Source organism: Melospiza georgiana, chromosome 17, assembly GCF_028018845.1.
Source record: "Melospiza georgiana isolate bMelGeo1 chromosome 17, bMelGeo1.pri, whole genome shotgun sequence".
Taxonomy (NCBI): Eukaryota; Metazoa; Chordata; class Aves; order Passeriformes; family Passerellidae; genus Melospiza; species Melospiza georgiana.
The window spans coordinates 8,604,979-8,621,760 of NC_080446.1; the positions used below are offsets into that span (position 1 = coordinate 8,604,979).

Here is a 16,782-nt window from a genome sequence, read left to right on the forward strand (position 1 = left end):
AAGTTCAGGACTATGTAATTATTTACTTAGCAACTTTTCCTAATTGCACAGCACAGTTGTGAACTGATTGCACACTTTGTTTAAACATTAATAACTTATGCAGATTTTGGTATTTAAAGAGCTTTTGTTGACCACCAACAAATGCACACAAACTTCAGAAAGCACTGACAGTCTGTGTGCACAAAGGCACCACACAGAAATAAGAGGCACCAAGGAAATAAGAGCTGCTCTTATTTCTTCGTTTTGGCAGAAAAATTCCCATTTTCCCTGAAGACTGAGCCTGCTGCAGCAGCCAGCCCCAGCCTGGGGCTGACCTCTAGTGGCACTGCTCATACCTTCTCAGTCTGCACCAGCTCACATTTTTCTACTATTTTTACATCTCCTGGATTTCAATCCACTTTAACACAGTACTGAGCAGTGGACAGTGCAATCCTGAACCCTGCAGCACAGGTCTGTGGTCACTAATGAATGAAGTGCTAAAAGCAGTGCACTCTTGAAAGGCACTTTCAGCCCCATGAGAGTGCTGTGGTTGGAATTTGCATTTGAGAGCAGTTAAGAATAATTATTTGAGAAATAAAGTCATTCTGCACTTTGTAGCCCAGTTTTGTAGACAACAGTCACCAAAAAGTTGCCTTGACTTCAGAACAAAAGTGGCAGAAATGCAGCTATTGCAGAGCACAGAAGGAGATGTGGGACACAGGTACATTCTGCATGGTGCAGGTGACACTTCAGAACTGGCAAAACAGGTAAACTTACACAGCCACTTGTTCTGAGATACCAGGTGCTGCCACAGGAACTGTAAAAAACCCCCAAGAGAAACACCAAATGATTTTGCAGGAAAATGCTTTGTCTCCATTCCTTCTCCACATCTTACACCTCAGAAAGTTGAGGTACCACAAATAGTAAAGACCAAACACAATTTTTCTTACCCTCAACAAATTATAATATTTGATGGGATGCTCCTTTGCTAGACACTCATAAAAGAGACACTGTGCACACTATGTATGGAGAGCTGCTTGCTTCTGAAGCAGTAAATTCCAGGAGAATGCAAAGCTGGACAGGGCAGCTAAAGTGATGATGGTTTAGCAGAACTGGAGTGGAGAGATTCCCCTAAAACTGACAACTGTTCACTCCAGTCAATGGGTTTTAATGCCTGAAGGAAGGGTAATATTGGATCCTATAGAGTACACTAAAAAAGAAGCTAAAAAACCCCAAAAGTGACAGACAGTGTATGAATTAACACCACTGACATGAGCAAATTCTGGTTTGCTCACCATAACAAATACAGAGAGCAGAGCCCTTGCCCTCACTTTTCCTTTGGTTAACCACAGCAACAACTTTCCTGGAGAATGCACACCAATCTCTAAGACCTGTTAGAAATTCAGTGAAAGGTTTGCTTTCCACTTTTCCCATAAAAGTACCTAGGGGAGAGTATGAGATGGTTACACTCCTTATGAAATAAAATCAGAGGCACAAGCATCAAAACCACAAGCCTGAGCCTTACAACCTGAGGTCAAAGTGATTTCAAAGGAGCTGAAAGACACCAGGTGTCTCCCAAGAGCTCTAATCACCGAGTAATCTAGGGACTCCTCTCCAACAAAGAAAAAGAGGATTCTGGAAACAAAGCAGAATTAAGTTTGGGTCTCTTAAGTACTCTTAAGTACACTCTAACTTCATTTACCACATTATCTATTCCAAGCTTAAATTATAATGCTGAAACTGAACTGTTTGTCCAGCTTAAATAATCAACATCAGCTGAGATGCAAATAAGTGTTTTTATTGCAAGCACAGTGAGCAGGGAGTGGGTTGCATATTCACATGATGTGCCTGAGGACAGATTTCAACCAGCCACACTTCTGGTTTTAGTGCTCCTTGCTGTCAGGTGTACATCATTTCTGCCATGTGAGACATTTTCTTTGGAATATACAAGTAATACTCCATGTACCCTGAAAGATCTTCAATTGTCACATCATCCACAAAGGCCCTGGCTTGCTCAGAGCAAGAGCGTGGAGAACTTGAGGGAGTTCTTGATGGCAAAGGCTGGGAGTGATCCTCACAAACTGTTCTATCAGGTGCCAGAGGGAGGGTGTTCTGCAAGCCAGAGAATTTGTACACTTCCATATCTTGCCACAGTTTGCACTGGCAGGCTTTATCTGCACATGCACATGGCTCACTCGTGTTCAGCTTGCACACAGACTGGAAGTCAGAAAGCTCTGTAGTCTTTAGGCTTGTTTTGGATGCTGGAGAAGCTGCAGCTGGAGAGTTCTCCTGTGTGTTCTCTGATGTCAGCCGTGCAACAGAAACTCCCAAAGGCTCCTCAGCTCCCTTGTGGCCAACGTCCGGAGTGACGCTGCAGTGTTCATGTGCACAGGCTTCCTTTGGGACTGGCACCCCAAACCCACTGCTGTCCTCCTGGGCATCAGCCTGGCTCTTCTGCACCAGCTGGCTGCATGTGGAATGTGATTTTGCGCTGCAATGGATAAACTTGGGAGGGTGAAGAATTGGAGACTTGGAACGCCTGCGGCGCTGGGTTCTCACAACTCCTCTCGAGGGCTTCTTCACAGACCTGCCAGGGAAAGGCACAAAGGGAATGAAGATTCACAGAAATAATTATTGTTGGGTTATAAGTAACACTGAGCAAAATCTCTCCTGCATTTGTATTGCATCCACAAGCTTTAGGTTAGGAGTATTTGCTCAGGGTAGTCTGCTGTCTTGGAATTTGACTCAGTTCTAGACAAGCAGTTGTATACAATACAAAAGGAACACCATGGAAATGCATCTCAGAGAGTGGGCTTTAAAGGCCAGAAAATGAGTAAAGCATGTGAGACATGACAAAATAATTGCTAAAAGAAGGACAAAGCACAAGACAAGAGCACAAAACTAATGAATCAAGGGCAAAGGATGGTTTTGTTTCAGATGAGCATGAAGTTCTGCAGAGATACTCTAGAAACCAATTCTTGATTTTAATCTAGTTCCCAAGGTACAATGACAGCTTCTGCAGTGTCAAACAATGATTGAAAGAGATGCTTTCATAATTGTCTGATTCAAAACCAGCAGCTCACACTTGCATTGAGAAATATCTACAATGTTTAGCCACCTACAGGTGACCAGCATTTCCTTTCACTTCACATAACTGTGAAGAACAGCAGTCATATAGGAAGAGAAAAAGCTGCTGGGAGTATTTTATAAAGTTCTCTGGTAAACACAATTCAAGTCTCTTGTTTAGAGGGGCACCAGCTAGAAACTGTCTACTTAATATTCCTTTTCAATGAAGTATCATTGGAAATAGTCTGATAATGCCAAGCTTCTCTTACCCATGCCAGGTTTCCTTAGAAGCACACACATTCTTAGGTTTGGTTTCATCTGCCACTGTTCTAACTATTGCTCTGGGACTTGTCCCATCACCCACTGAGAGAGAAGTGGCACATCTGTGAGAGACAGAAAGGAGAGTTAACAGCCTACACTGGTTAGCGTTATGAATATGAAAATAAAGCCTTGTCCATCTTCTTTCCCAGAAAATACGGCTCCAAATCATCTAGAACACATCTCCAAAGACCTGCCCACAAAGACCCAAATCAGAAGGATGAGTGTTGAAGGATGAGTGTTGACATGTTCCCATCTCCAAGGTTTGTGTAACAGACCCTTGTTACCACCACAGAGCCAGCCCCACGTGTCAGTGACACACACACAATGGCCAAATTTCAGCTTCCCAGGAGAGGGGAAGGCAGAAACACCAGCACTGAAGAAACACGTCTCTTTTTCCACAGACAAATAAGCCATTCTTTCCTAAAAATAAATGTTCTTTGGACATAAATAGACTTTGTTTAGCTGAAGAACACTTAAGCCTCTGTCTAACATAGCCTGTCAACATAAGCTAAAACTCCTCATACTCCTGCAAGTTGAATCATTTGAGCCACAGAGTTGTGTCAGACCTTCAGCTTCTATTCAAGGCAGGGGCCTTAATAGATTTACTAAATTTTCTGGTGCTATGAATTCATTCCACACTCCCATTTTGAAGGACTCACAATAATCCCTGAACAATTCTTTCAAATTGTGACTTCATGTATTACACTGGACATGCCAAGAAAATTACTTTCCAAACCCTATGCTAAATCAGGTTGTAAACAGGACAGATTCCCTGAAAAGTGAAAATGAGTCCCCACACACTGATCTAGGATGTGGTTAAGAGAATCCAAACTGTTAATCAAACTAACTTCCATTTAAAGGACAATGAATACAGAACACAAGATCAAAAGGCACCAGTAAAAACTCCAAAGTAATCAAATATGCCCAGCTGGAGGATGGTACTAGAGATACTGAAGAAATTAGAGGTAACTCATTACTAATGAGTTTAATTACTTAAAAGATAACTTTAGAAGCCCATCTACTCACAATCTCAGCTCTGTGCTAATTCTAGTTACCATGTTGATGCTGCCTTACCTGCCCTTTCATTTCAGTGACAGTGTAATTGCATCACTGACAACAGCTTATGGGATCCCAGATTCTACAGCTAAAATGCAATGGTGCACATTTGTCAGCAGAAAAAAACATTATATGTAAGCCTTCCTTTATTTAATTTCAGGTAAAAATTATCACTACCAACAGAAGACACATGGTGCTTGTGTTCTGCACCTGGGACAGGGAAGGTAAGTGCCATGTGTCAGATCTCCACAAAGCAAGACAACACAAAAAGCATTCTTTCCCATTTAGTGATTCTGGTTATTAATAGAAATTTTGTGACAGCAATGAAAATAGTTTGTGTGGGAATCATGCACTGAATCTAACGCCCTCCCTTACTGACATGGAAAGAAAGTTTCTCTCCTGGGAAAAGATGTGATTTTATTCTCATGACAGGCCTTCAGAACCATGGTAATATGCTAACCTCAACAGCAGAGTTCTAGTGCTATGGACTGGTAACCTTTGGCAGCCAGATTCATGCCAAAATTCATTTCAAGCCCATTGTGAGCTGATCATGATTGTGAGTTTTCTTTCAAACCTGCTGCAAGCTGACAGCAATCAAACAATTTACAATTCCTTAAGAAGTGCAGTCTGCAGGTAGTGAATTTATTTCAGTCTGTTTAACTACAATGAAAGCTTTCTGTGCCTAACCTTTTGCAATTACATCATTCCCTCAAATTTCACAGCAAGGGTGTTCCCTTTGAGTCCATTTGTAAGATGTTATGTCTGTCCCTTCCTGTGTTGTTACTCACCCAGCTGTGTCAACCCTCAGCTTTTTGAATGCTGTCTGCAGGCTTTCCTCTTCTCCATCCTTAGCTTCTGATTTCATCATTGGTATGGCCAGGAGGTGATGGAATTACCATGTACTGCTACAATCAGAAAAAAGACACAAGAAAATAAGGGCCAAATCCTTGTTAAAAACATTAGTTGCCCAGCAGCACCATAATATGTGAAAATAAACTCAAAATAGCACACTGAGCACACAAAGCTGAGGTCATTCTAGTAGAACATTTCTGAAAGCTGACTCAGAACAAGCTTTATGGTACCCAAGAATGAAATGAACAGTCTCTTGTACAACTGCAGGTGAATTCACAATTCAAAGTCAAATTTAGTGTCAACAGCATCTTGCACACACATTACAGCCCAGCCAGACTCTTCCACTTGTCTTACAGTGATATCAGAATAATTGTAGAAGAGGTGGAAGAGAGATGGAACAACAATATTAGAAACAGTCAACCTTCTACAACTCTTCTTTCTAAATCTGGGACTCAGTGTTACACATACACTTTAAAAAATCCAAACCAAGAGATTTTTCTTAAAACAAGATAAAGATTTAATCCAAACAAAACTTTTTGACCTTATGTCTAGGTCCCAGCAGCAGTCACACAGTCCTATTAGAACATGGTATTATTGTTACAAATCGTTGTTAAAATTTACTGGTATCAACTTGTGAACAAGTACGAATGCAAACAAATACAAAAAGCAATTTGAAAGCCTTGCTTTAAATTAAAATTATAAAAAAGGCTGGTTTGTTGCTTTATTTTTGATTTATCCTGGACATCATTTAATCTAGCTAGAAAGGACCTCAAATCTTTCTAAATGTGATGCTCTTTGGGTTTGCTGGAGGTCATGCCCCAGTGGTGTACCCCAGGGTCAGGACTGTCCAGTCTTGTTTAAGATCTTCATCAATGACCTGGGTGATGTGGCAGGGTCCCCTCACCACGTCTGCTGATGCCACCAAACTGGGATGAATGGCAGAAACACCAGTGGGACCTCAACAGGAACCTCATGAGCTTCAGCAAAGGCGAGTGCAAAGCCCTGCACAAGCTGTTTTTGTAGCAAGGAAAGGAACTCTCTCTTCACTGAGATCTTTTCTGTTAGAAGCTCTGCAGCTCAGATACTCATGCAGAGGGATGGGGGAAATCTCTGCTCCCTCTCACTGCAGTTGGAGGGGCAGCTCTCCCTCCCTCCCTCCTTCCCCACTGCTGCTCTGGCTGCTCACTGTGCTGTGATTCCACCTGGATTGCACACAGCTATTATGACACACACTCACACGAGGGTAATGCAGCACAACAATTTCAAGGCACATGGTGTCCGATGAGTCAGACAGGGAGTAAACAGGAGAGGAAGAAGCTTAAACACTGACAACATGACGCTCATCTGAGCAAGTTACTATTTCATATTTTCTCTCAGCCAAATATTACTGCTATGGTAAAACAGATGGTCTTCACTTTTAATCTTTGGCACCCAAGTCATCCTCAGATGATTCTTTGAAATTAAAAAAAATCAGGCTACATGAGTTTGGGGTTTTTTACAACAAACTCCTGTATTACATAGCCTTAGCAGAAAGATGAGAGTTTTAAAATCACTGTACATTACTCATAATAGAGTACCAGTTTTTAGACTATTTTATCGTGCTGCCCTTCATCACCAACACGGCAAACACTCAAAACAATGCGGAATTTATTTAAATAGAAGTCTCACTGAAAGATAACAAAGTATAAGCTTAAGTATTTCAAATGCACCAGCCAACGAGCACACACATTAAAAAAAAATCAATTACTGTGAAAACCAGTCAAAAGTTTACTGTGTCAAAAACCACGCTGAAACTTACTGTTTTTACCTCCCAGGAAAACACGCACCGTTCCTTTTCCATTTTATTTTCGGCTGTTTCCCAGTACCACCAGCCCACCGAGCGCAGTGACAAAGCTCAGGCACCTCCATCCCCCGCGGGTACCCACGGCCACGGGAAGGGACGGTCACAGCCCGGGCCGCGGGACAGCAACTCGTGGATGTTTAATTTTATTTTCTATTTTTTCGTTCTGCATTTTGAACCGCCCGGAGCTCCCTGCCCAGCCCTTCCCGCCCGCACTCCGGGCAGCCCCAGCAGCCCCCGCCGCTACCCCGGGCCGTGACTCAGCACCGCCCGCGCCCGCCGGGGCTGCCCCGGCGCCCTCCGCCCTCACCAGGGAACCGGCGGCGGCGGGAACCGCGCGGGAAGGTCCCGCCGCGGGGACCGGACGGCGCTCACCGTTCTCGGGGGGAGCAAGGGGGACCCGCGCAGGGGAGCGGGATGAGGACCGGAGGGGATGAGGAGGAGGATGGAGGCAGGGACGGGAGCGGCACTCACCGCGCTCCGCGGGCCGGGCCCGCCGCCGCCCGCCGCCCCCCGGAACCGCCGCCGCTCGCGCACGCGCACCCGGCGGGGCGGGCGGGCCCGGGCGCGCCCCCGCGGGCGGTGACGTCACGTCCTGTTGTGCTGCGCGCCCCGGGCAGCGGCGGTGGGTGCGGGTGAGTGGCGGCCCCGGCACCCCGGGAACGGAACGGAGCGGAGCGGAGCGGAGCGGCTGCCGCGGGCCTGCCGGCGGCGCGGAGAGGGCAGGCCCCGGGGCAGGGGGCGGAGCGGGGCCGGCGCTGGTTGGCTGGGGAGGCTCCGGCGGGCGCGGGCAGCGCGGGCCTGGCTCGGGCCTGGCGCCGGTCCCGGCCCCGCGCCCGGGCAGCGGGGCTGTCACACCGGGCAGTGCCCGCCGGCCCCGCGGTGCTGGCGGTGAGGAAGGGTTCGGGAGGGATCTCAGCGGGGTGTGAGATGCTTGAAGGGTGGGCACGGAGGGGACAGCCAGGCTCTGCTCGCTGTGCCTGCGGACCGGACCGGGCACCGTGGGCACACACTGAAACGCTGTCTGAGCCAAAGGGAGCGCTTTGCTCTGAGGGTGGCTGAGCACCAGGGAGGCTCTGGAGTCTTCCTCCTTGGGGTTATTCAGAGGCTACCTGGACATGGTCCTGGGAAACCAGCGTGGGGTTTCTCTTGCATGAGCAAGAGAATGGGACCTCCAGGGATCCCTGCCCACCTAAACCATCCTGTGACTCCTGAAACCTTTCTGAAGCTTTGCTGCAGGTGCCACGCTCACAGCTCAGAGTTACACAGGTTGCCAGGATCTGTATTCACCCATTGATAAAAAGACACTTTGATATTTTTGACATAGGGTTCACAGTGAAAAGCCCAGGGTGGGTCTGGTCAGTAACACTGCCCACAGAAGAATGAGCTCCCATCACGGTGTAAGTCAGTTTTGTACTGTGTTCAAACCTTGTATCACATCCCAATGTCTGTGTTTCAGTTTATTCTATATGGCACGGTTGGTTACCCACTGAGAGCACATCAATGGACTTGGAAGCTAAAGATGAAGAGGAGGAGAGTCTACAAACAGCATTCAAAAAGCTGAGAGTGGATGCAGCAGGGTAAGTGAGCAACAAAAAAGGCAATGTAATTTGTCAGGTTTTTATTATATATTTGTATTTTTTTCCTATTCTTTTACATTTCAAAAAGAAAAAGTCATTTGGTGAAAGGTTCTTTGCTCTCTCTGAACTGCATCACTTCAGATGAAATACAGTCATTATAACTGTCTAATATACAAAGCAGTACTTTATTACAGAGTAATTTTGACTAATATTCTACTGAAATCACACAGTGACTGCATGGAAGCATGAAAAGACTCAGCAAAAGCAGTGAATCCACTTCAGACTGTCATAGCTGTAGTCACCTGGTGTGACACAGAATTTGTTTGTCTGTCCCTGTAAACACTGGTGTGTGCAGCCACAATGTAAACCTTTATTTAGTACACAAAATTTTGCTTGGAAGGTGTCTGGAAAGCAGCACCAACACCTCAGAGTGTGCTGGGGAGCCCAGTGTCACTGGGAAGGTTCAGGCTAAATATGGACTCTGAGCATTTCTGATTTCAGGGGGATTTGGTGGAGTCTGCAAACATTCTTACTATAAAAAGTTACTCTTACTATAAAAGATACTGGGTGTGCTGGTAATATGTAGTGTAAGAGCTGATAAAATTCTGCAGTCTAACACTCTGAGACAGTTCACTTGAAGTCTTTTGGGAATTTACAAACATGAGAGGAAGTTTTGTGTTGACATTGTTACCTTGTGAATTCATCCCCACAGCCATCAACACAGTGAATTCAGGATTTCCTCTGCATGGGGAAATCTATTTTGCTTTGCTAGTCTCTCCCTCTTCTTTGGGATCTCTTCTGAGCAGTGTGGAAAAAATAGCTGTTCTCTATCAAGGAACTATGGTTATTAATCATAACACTTTTGATGTAGTATCACTGGCAGACTGTGTGGGCTTCTGGTTGATTCCTGATGACATCTTAGGCATAAAAAGATCTTGTTTTGCAGGCATGTGTTGTGAACAGCTCAAATCTTGTGACTAATCTGCTAAGATCAACTTTGGGCAGAGTATTTGGGCTCTTTGCTGAATTTCAGCCTCATTTCTTAAAATTTCCTGTGTTCCAAATCACACCTGCAGCCATCATAACTATAAATATAAATTCATTTGTATTTATAGTTTGAGGCATTTATGCTGAGGCATTTATGTTTGTCATCTAGACCTCTAGGGTCAGATGCTTTTGTCATTCCATGCTTATCTCAAAATTTAATGAGAACTAAATAAATCAGCAATCTGTCCTTGCCTGTTGTACCTCCTCCACTTCTCCACCAACTTTCCCCTCAGCCTGCTGCTCCAAGTGCCTGGCTTTGCTTTCAGAGGAGTAGGAGACTGTCTTTAATGACTATTGTCTGACAAGAACGTTTGGAACCCGAGTTTACATTCCTTTAATGTGTCATTTTAGTACAAATAGGGCATGACATCAACCTCTGGGCATTTTGGCTGCCTTTCATTTCATCTCACCTGTCTTTAGCCACTTGACCAGGCCAGTATAGTAAGAGGGGTTGTATAAATCTCTCTAAGGCCCTGTTTCTACCCACTGACTACAGAGGGAGCAAATTTGATGGGCTTAGCTGAGCAATCAGAGCACAGAGGGTGGCTGTGGGCCTCTGGAGCTGCGTGTTCAGGCATTTGTGTGATGTGGCATTTCCCTTCTCACCCAGATGTATCGCAGCTCTGTCCGTGGGCGACGGGACCATTCTCAGAACTGTGACAAGAGCAGCCCTGGATGGAGCCAAGCAGCAGCCTGTCAGCTCCAAGGAAGCATGGCATGGGTAAAACATGACACATTGAACAGTTGCAGGCTGCTTTCACTGCCACTTGTTGTTAATTACTTGCTTCAAGATATCTTTCCTTTCTATCACAAAATGTTTCCATAACTGATATGTTGTTCTTTGATTTCATCAAAGTCTTTAAAAACAATATTGCATCTTCTCTTAGAGAGGGTTCCCAAAACTTTCTTTTCTATTGATATCATCAATAATACTTTTCTGCAAGTCTTAAACCTTTGCATCCCCCTCTCACCTCACTCTTGGGTTCTTTTGTTGCTTTTGAAGTACCTGGATGTTCAGTGTGACTCTGCCAGCAGCTCCAGCTGACCCAGATTCTGCACTACAGTTGAATTTGGGATGACAGAGTATCATCTGCTTAAGGCAGAAGACTTGGGGGAAAGCACCTTGAGTAAGAAGAGCTGGGGGGAAGCACCTTGAGTAAGGGTTCCTTGTGTATATCTTTCCTTTGGGGGAACCCGAATTTCTTCAGAGTCCTCCACACTTTGTGTCAGAGATTGTAAGTGTCCAATCATCTGGTATTTCTGAGCAGAAAAATAACTTGTAGAATGTTTTGAATGACATTTTAGAGCTTCCTGAGCTGTAGTAGATCTGGAGTTACCCACTTGTTCCCCTGTTGAACCCTGCAGGTGTGTGAGAAAGCCCTCCCGAGGATCGGCCAGGCTCCCGCGGCGCCGGCGCTCCAAGTCTCCGGTCCTGCACCCTCCCAAGTTCACCTACTGCAACATGAAAGCCAACAGCCAGCTGAAACACAAAGCCCAGGCAGACACCTCGAAGGGTGTCATCAGCTCAGATGTTTTTGTCCCAGCAGAACATGGTACGAAGGACGGGCAGGATTCTCACCTCGAGGCCAGTAACGACAGAACTGAACCGTTGGAAGCTTTCACCGCCGAAGAGCCTTTGCAGCAGCTGGGGGAGAATTGCCCTGCTCTCTCCTCATCCTTTGAGAACAGCTTGCAAACCTCAGATTTCCAGTCCTTATCCATGCTGAGCAAGGGCAGGCAGTGCCCCTGTAGGGACAGGAAGTGCCAGTGCCAGCAGTGGCGCACCATGGAGGTGTACTCCTTCTCCGGGCTGCGCAGCGTCCTGTCCGAGTGCGAGAAGGCTGTCCTGGGAGTCCATGCCCACTCCCTCCAGAACAGATCTCCCTCTGGGACAGCCTCAGCAAGCTCTCCCAGGTCTTGTTCTGAGCAAGCTCGAGCCTTTGTGGATGATGTGACTATTGAAGATCTTTCGGGATACATGGAATACTACTTATATATTCCCAAGAAAATGTCTCACATGGCAGAGATGATGTATACTTGACTGTAAGCAATAGAGAATCCTGAAGCAGAGTTGGATACAATGGTTGGGCTAATTGCCTTGTCAGTGCCATGTTTTCACTGTTGTGTGTTTGATTAAATGTTTCTTTGCCTCATACAGTTTAGTTTTCTAATAAAATGAAAAATTAAATATAGTTTCTGAGCTTAGTTCTAAAAAGAATGCACTAAAGTCTCTAAATACCTTAACAAAAGCACTCTAGGTCAAATGAGCTCTGTTTGGTTTTTGGTTTGTGCTGTGGATATTGAAGCTCTGTATGCTGTTTTCACTATGTTTTGGAAAAAAACCAAACAAAACCAAAAAAACTTATATTTTTTTTCTGATATTTTGATGTGTTTGGAATGTTCATTCTTAATGTATCTCCATACTTAGAGAAAAGTTTCACAGCTACAGCTCCATCTTCTTTATCCTGCTCTAGAGAGAAGGATGAGAAGGCATTCAGCATTTTGGATAGGATGAGTCTCCTTTCCTTGAACACTGGCTGGCTCCTTTTTTAGTTGGATCAAGTTGTGAATGCTTCTTCCTTACAATTTTTTTGGGAGGTCCAGAGTGTGTGTACTCGGATCCTTCCTTAATCGAACTCGCTCACTCTTAAGCAGTTCTATTTTTCTGCAGATAAGTGAAGCTCTTAGAAGTAAAAATATATTTTGTTATTTGTGCTTTACAGATGGAATAATTTAGAGGGGAGTGGAGCAGGCTACCTTTTTTTTGGGCTGTGCAGTCTCAGAAGTGGAAAGGATGGAACCATCTATACAGGATGTTTCTGAGCACATCTGATACACAGAGTGGTGTGGAAAGGGGGTGAGCAAGATGTGTGTATCATCCTGGCTTTGTGCTGTAGAGCTATGACATTCCTGCTGGTTGAAAATAACTGCAATAAAAAATTCTGTTGCCGAGACTTGCATTAATAAATGTTTGTCAAAACCCAGCAACTTAAAGTCTGACTAATTTGGCACATATTCCTCTTCCCTCAAGACCTTTTTAGTTTAAAAAAAACCTAACAAAACTCTGGTTTCAGTTTCAGCTGTACGTGCTCAACAACCATGTCTGAGTAAAGTACTGTAATTTTTACTTACATGCGGAAAAGTGAGTGGTCAGCAAGCCAAGGAGTCACAAGCAGTTGTGTAAAAATAGATGAAGAGCAGATGTGGACAGTTGGCCTTGTATTCTGTGCTGGAGAAGGCTCAGACATTCTAGATGATAATCACTGTAGATTTTCTTCTCACCATCCCAAAAATTTACAAGTCCAGGAAGCTGAGATTTAAAATCCAAATAAATCAAAATCAATAAGAATACAACTAAAACTAATTTTGCTCTTAAGTTTCGTGTGTATATTTAGCATGCAGTATTTGCTCTTACTCAAATTAAATTTAACTGATTCCTACATTTCCTCCTGTCACCTCCCTCTTCCAGCTCCCTCCTGCAATACCCACACACTCTCTGGGTTTTCTCCACTTTCCCTTCTTTCTCCCTACAGAAAATCTGGTGTCATATGTACTTTGCTTGTAAACATAAATATTTAGTACCAGCTATCTTTGCTGCTGCTATTTTTCGGAGGGTGTTTCTGCTTCAGCAGAGGGTATCTGCTCCTATTTTTATTCATGTTTTGGTTCTGTGCCCTCTTTAACACCATGGGAATTGTTGCTAGAGAGAAGGTTGTTTCCCTGCCTCTTGGTGAGCCCTGATCCACAGTCCATGTGTGTGAAGCTGAGGCACAGCTCTTCCACAGGCACAAAAATACTTATTTAAGCCTGGTATTGGTTGTCCCCACTCCTTTCTGCATCTGGAGCCTAATGAAGGGGCACAGCAAGGCCCTTCTGTAGAAATGTGGAGTGGCAGCCTGCTCAAGGTCACCTTGGGGCAGTTTCTGCTGTGCTGCTCTGGAATAAAGTGTGCAGAGCCCCGGGAAGTGTCTGGGCTGCTGTTACATAAACCCAGTAAGGATGGGCAGTGTTGGAGGGCATGTTTTCAGCTGTGGAGCAGGACAATGTGCCACACACCTGCTCTTCCTTCCAAGAGGAGGAATTGGGGAAATCATGGAGGTTAAAAAAGTCCAAGATATGACCTGAAACTGAGGGATGAGAAATGAATTTAAGTTGCCAGAACACCAGGTGGGAGGGAGCAGTCTGAGCGCGGGTTCTGAGGGCACATAGTGTCCTGTGGAGGACTGGAGCAACTGCTAGTGAAGGAGGAAGGAAAAGGGGAAAAGAGACAGTAACTCACTTTGTTTCCTTCCTGAACCCCTGGTTTTGCCAGTGTTTAAGCACATCTAGTGCTGCCTGTGGCAGAGCAAGGACAGATATTTTGGTTCTTGACTGCAATTGTGATGTTTGCAGCAAATGTACTGGAACATTGCTGGTGACATTTGCACAGCACAGACCAACCCCTGGGGGGGGATGATGGGCCCTAAGACAGGCCCAAACTTATTGTTTCCATCAAACCCTTCTCAGTTCAGCTCATCCATGTCACTCCGATAACGCAGTGAGTTATTTTTGCTGCCTGCCTGAAACCTCAGGATTGATTGGAAAACTGCAACTTCTCTGGGAATGCCTGCACAGCACCTTTAGCTTGATTGACGAGTAGAGATGCCCTGGTACAAACAGTGCTGAATGCAGCCCTATTGCTCCCAGCTCTGCTCTACCTGCCCCAACAAGCCTGGGGGAACTTTTCTGTGTGTGGATGCTCCAGGATCTGTTCCCAGTCAATCTACAGAATATGTCTGAAATATTCTGAGAAAGCACCAGTGTGGCAGAAATCTTTTATGAAAAATCCTTTCCTTAGGATTTTTCCTCCTGAGAAGCTGAGAAGCCTCAGGAACAAAATGTAAACAATGGTTATCTGCTGCTGTGGAATGCAACAGGTGCATCTGGGATTGGTCTCATGTGGCTGTTCCTAATTAATGGCCAATCACAGTCAGCTGGCTCGGGCAGAGAGTCCGAGCCACAAATCTTTGTTGTCATTCTTTCTTATTCTATTCTTAGCTAGCCTTCTGATGAAACCTTTTCTTCTATTCCTTTAGTACAGTTTTAATGTAATATATATCATAAAATAATAAATCAAGCCTTCTGAAACATGGAGTCAGATCCTCGTCTCTTCCCCAATCTGAAACCCCTGTGAACACTGTCACACACCAGTGGACTTGCAGTGCTCCCAGGACTTTCCTCTTACCTGATCCCAACGCTGCTTTCTATCTCAGCAGACCCAGCTGGGTGTTTTCCACAGCACGAGTCCTTGTCCTTCTGCTTTCAGGACTAGTTAAACTGAAGCAGGAAGCAGAAGGACACCCTGGATCAATGACATTTCTTTCCTGCCTCACAGAAGCCAAATCGAATCCGAGCTGAGCTTTACATTGGCAGACACTGAATCAGGCCACTGGGGGGAAAAAAATCAATGGAGCCGTTTCTGGAGCCTGTTTTCCACCCTCTCCTTCTAAAACAGGGAGGGCTCTTCTGTGCCTGCAAAGTCCCGTGACCGACTCCATCCTCCTGTTCTCTCATCTTTGGAATCTTTGCATCAGCTCTGAAATTCCTCCCCTGGATTCAGTATTCCCAAAGTGCCAGCAGCCACAATCTGCTCCCGTGGCACCTTCTGCCAGGGCCGTGCACAGATCCCATGGGGCAGCCCCACACCGGCCCCTCTGGCACTCAGGGAGGCTCTGCTGGATGCTGGGGATGATCTCAAGGTCACACAAGGTCGGGGGCTGGCACCCCTCGTGCCCTCCAAGCCTTGCTGGGTTTAGCAAACCGAACCCCAGCTTAAATGAACAGTCCCCTAGAGAGGTTCCGTGTGCCTGCAGGACCCGGAGGGATGCAGTAAATAAACCCTGTCGCGTTTTGCTCCCCACGGCGCAGCACGAATCCATCACAAGCTGTACCACTAGATGGGGCCGTCTGGACAGCGATCCAGGGAGAGCAGCTGCTGCTTGGCCAACCCATCCCTGCCTTTCCTGCCCCACCGTGTCCTCTTCAGTGCAGGGAGCCCCCAAAAACGCCTGCAGCGAGGGGAGGCTGCGGAGCAGGGGCAGGGTGGTGCTACATGGTGTGCCCAGCTCTTCAAAGCTCAGTTTTCCCTCGTTTTTGCCGCCCCAGAGAGGCCAAGCAAGAGCCTGTCCCTATGGGTGACCCCGAGGCCAGTTCAGGGACTTGGGAGAGAGGTTGTTATTGGGGGCTTTTGCCTATGGGGGACAGGGAGGAGCCAGGGCAGAGCACAGCACTTCCCAACCTCTCCCCTCTCATCACCTTCTGCACACCCTGAGGAGCAGAACATCACAACAACCAAATAATTCATTTCATCTCCCAGTCCCTAGAAAATTGCTCCTTGCACTATATTCATGCAGCTGGGCACCAGTTTGGCCCTGCTCCCTCCCAGTGCTCCTGGGTGAAGCGTTCCTCAGTTTCCCCACTCAAACCAGCTCTTCCAAACCATCCTGTCTCTATCCTCACCAGCCCCAGTGGTTCACACGAGAGCCCTCACACAGCCCTGAGACACAGGCTGGCTCCCTGTGCCTGCAGGGCCTGTCCCCCATCCTCACCAGAACCTGCCCCTACAACACCCCTGACTGAACTGGCGTTATGCCCTGGCACTGGCAATAGTTCCAAGGGTGGGGAAATATCTCCAGGCTCCCAGATTGCTGGAGATGGGGCATAACAAAGCCAAGTGTCATAAAGCACAATCCAGATATCCAGGTCTCTGTATCCAGCTGCCTACACACCTGTGCCTGCAAACCCCTGTGTGATGCTCACAGGGCTTGGAGAGCAGCAGCAGCTGCAGAAGCCCCAGTGCCCTCTGAGTCTCCTGGCCAGTTTGGAATTGTGACACACCTTGCTTTTGTACGGGCTACTTAACACCCAATAGGCAGCAATTAATTTGTGCTCTCCAAAAATAATTGAATACCTTTAAAGAGCCATTCTTTGTGTGAAGGTTGCAAGGCAGACACCTTCTAGGCATTTTAAAGCCAGCGTCCATCACTGTGGCCATTTATTACA

General features: G+C 46.0%; 2 protein-coding genes across 3 annotated transcripts; one reads left to right on the plus strand and one right to left on the minus strand.

The window, feature by feature from the left end:
- Window positions 1-1,756: 1,756 nt before the first annotated feature.
- OSER1 (oxidative stress responsive serine rich 1) lies at window positions 1,757-7,647 on the minus strand. 2 transcript variants are annotated; one of them, XM_058035971.1, is made up of 4 exons: window positions 7,589-7,647; window positions 5,211-5,327; window positions 3,315-3,428; window positions 1,757-2,566 (listed from the first exon to the last, which is right to left on the minus strand). In XM_058035971.1, the coding sequence occupies exons 2-4, from the start codon at window positions 5,288-5,290 to the stop codon at window positions 1,879-1,881; spliced, it is 882 nt and encodes a 293-aa protein (XP_057891954.1). In that variant the 5' UTR covers window positions 5,291-5,327; window positions 7,589-7,647; the 3' UTR covers window positions 1,757-1,878. The 2 variants fall into 2 exon arrangements, with proteins under 2 accessions (XP_057891954.1, XP_057891953.1); XM_058035970.1 differs by lacking the exon at window positions 7,589-7,647 and adding an exon at window positions 7,073-7,311.
- Window positions 7,648-7,676: 29 nt separating this feature from the next.
- LOC131090544 (oxidative stress-responsive serine-rich protein 1-like) lies at window positions 7,677-12,725 on the plus strand. Its single transcript, XM_058035972.1, has 4 exons — window positions 7,677-7,749; window positions 8,574-8,694; window positions 10,352-10,462; window positions 11,107-12,725. The coding sequence occupies exons 2-4, from the start codon at window positions 8,618-8,620 to the stop codon at window positions 11,780-11,782; spliced, it is 864 nt and encodes a 287-aa protein (XP_057891955.1). The 5' UTR covers window positions 7,677-7,749; window positions 8,574-8,617; the 3' UTR covers window positions 11,783-12,725.
- The last annotated feature ends 4,057 nt before the right edge of the window (window positions 12,726-16,782 follow it).

Bases quoted from the DNA above. Each gene is read 5' to 3' on its own strand.
- OSER1 (XM_058035971.1), bottom strand. From the start codon at position 5,290: ATGATGAAATCAGAAGCTAAGGATGGAGAAGAGGAAAGCCTGCAGACA. The intron at 3,429-5,210 runs GTGAGTAACAAC...TGTCTCTCACAG, and splicing joins CTGAGGGTTGACACAGCTGG to ATGTGCCACTTCTCTCTCAG. The intron at 2,567-3,314 runs GTAAGAGAAGCT...TTTCCCTGGCAG, and splicing joins TCTAAGGAAACCTGGCATGG to GTCTGTGAAGAAGCCCTCGA.
- LOC131090544 (XM_058035972.1), top strand. From the start codon at position 8,618: ATGGACTTGGAAGCTAAAGATGAAGAGGAGGAGAGTCTACAAACAGCA. The intron at 8,695-10,351 runs GTAAGTGAGCAA...CTTCTCACCCAG, and splicing joins CTGAGAGTGGATGCAGCAGG to ATGTATCGCAGCTCTGTCCG. The intron at 10,463-11,106 runs GTAAAACATGAC...TGAACCCTGCAG, and splicing joins TCCAAGGAAGCATGGCATGG to GTGTGTGAGAAAGCCCTCCC.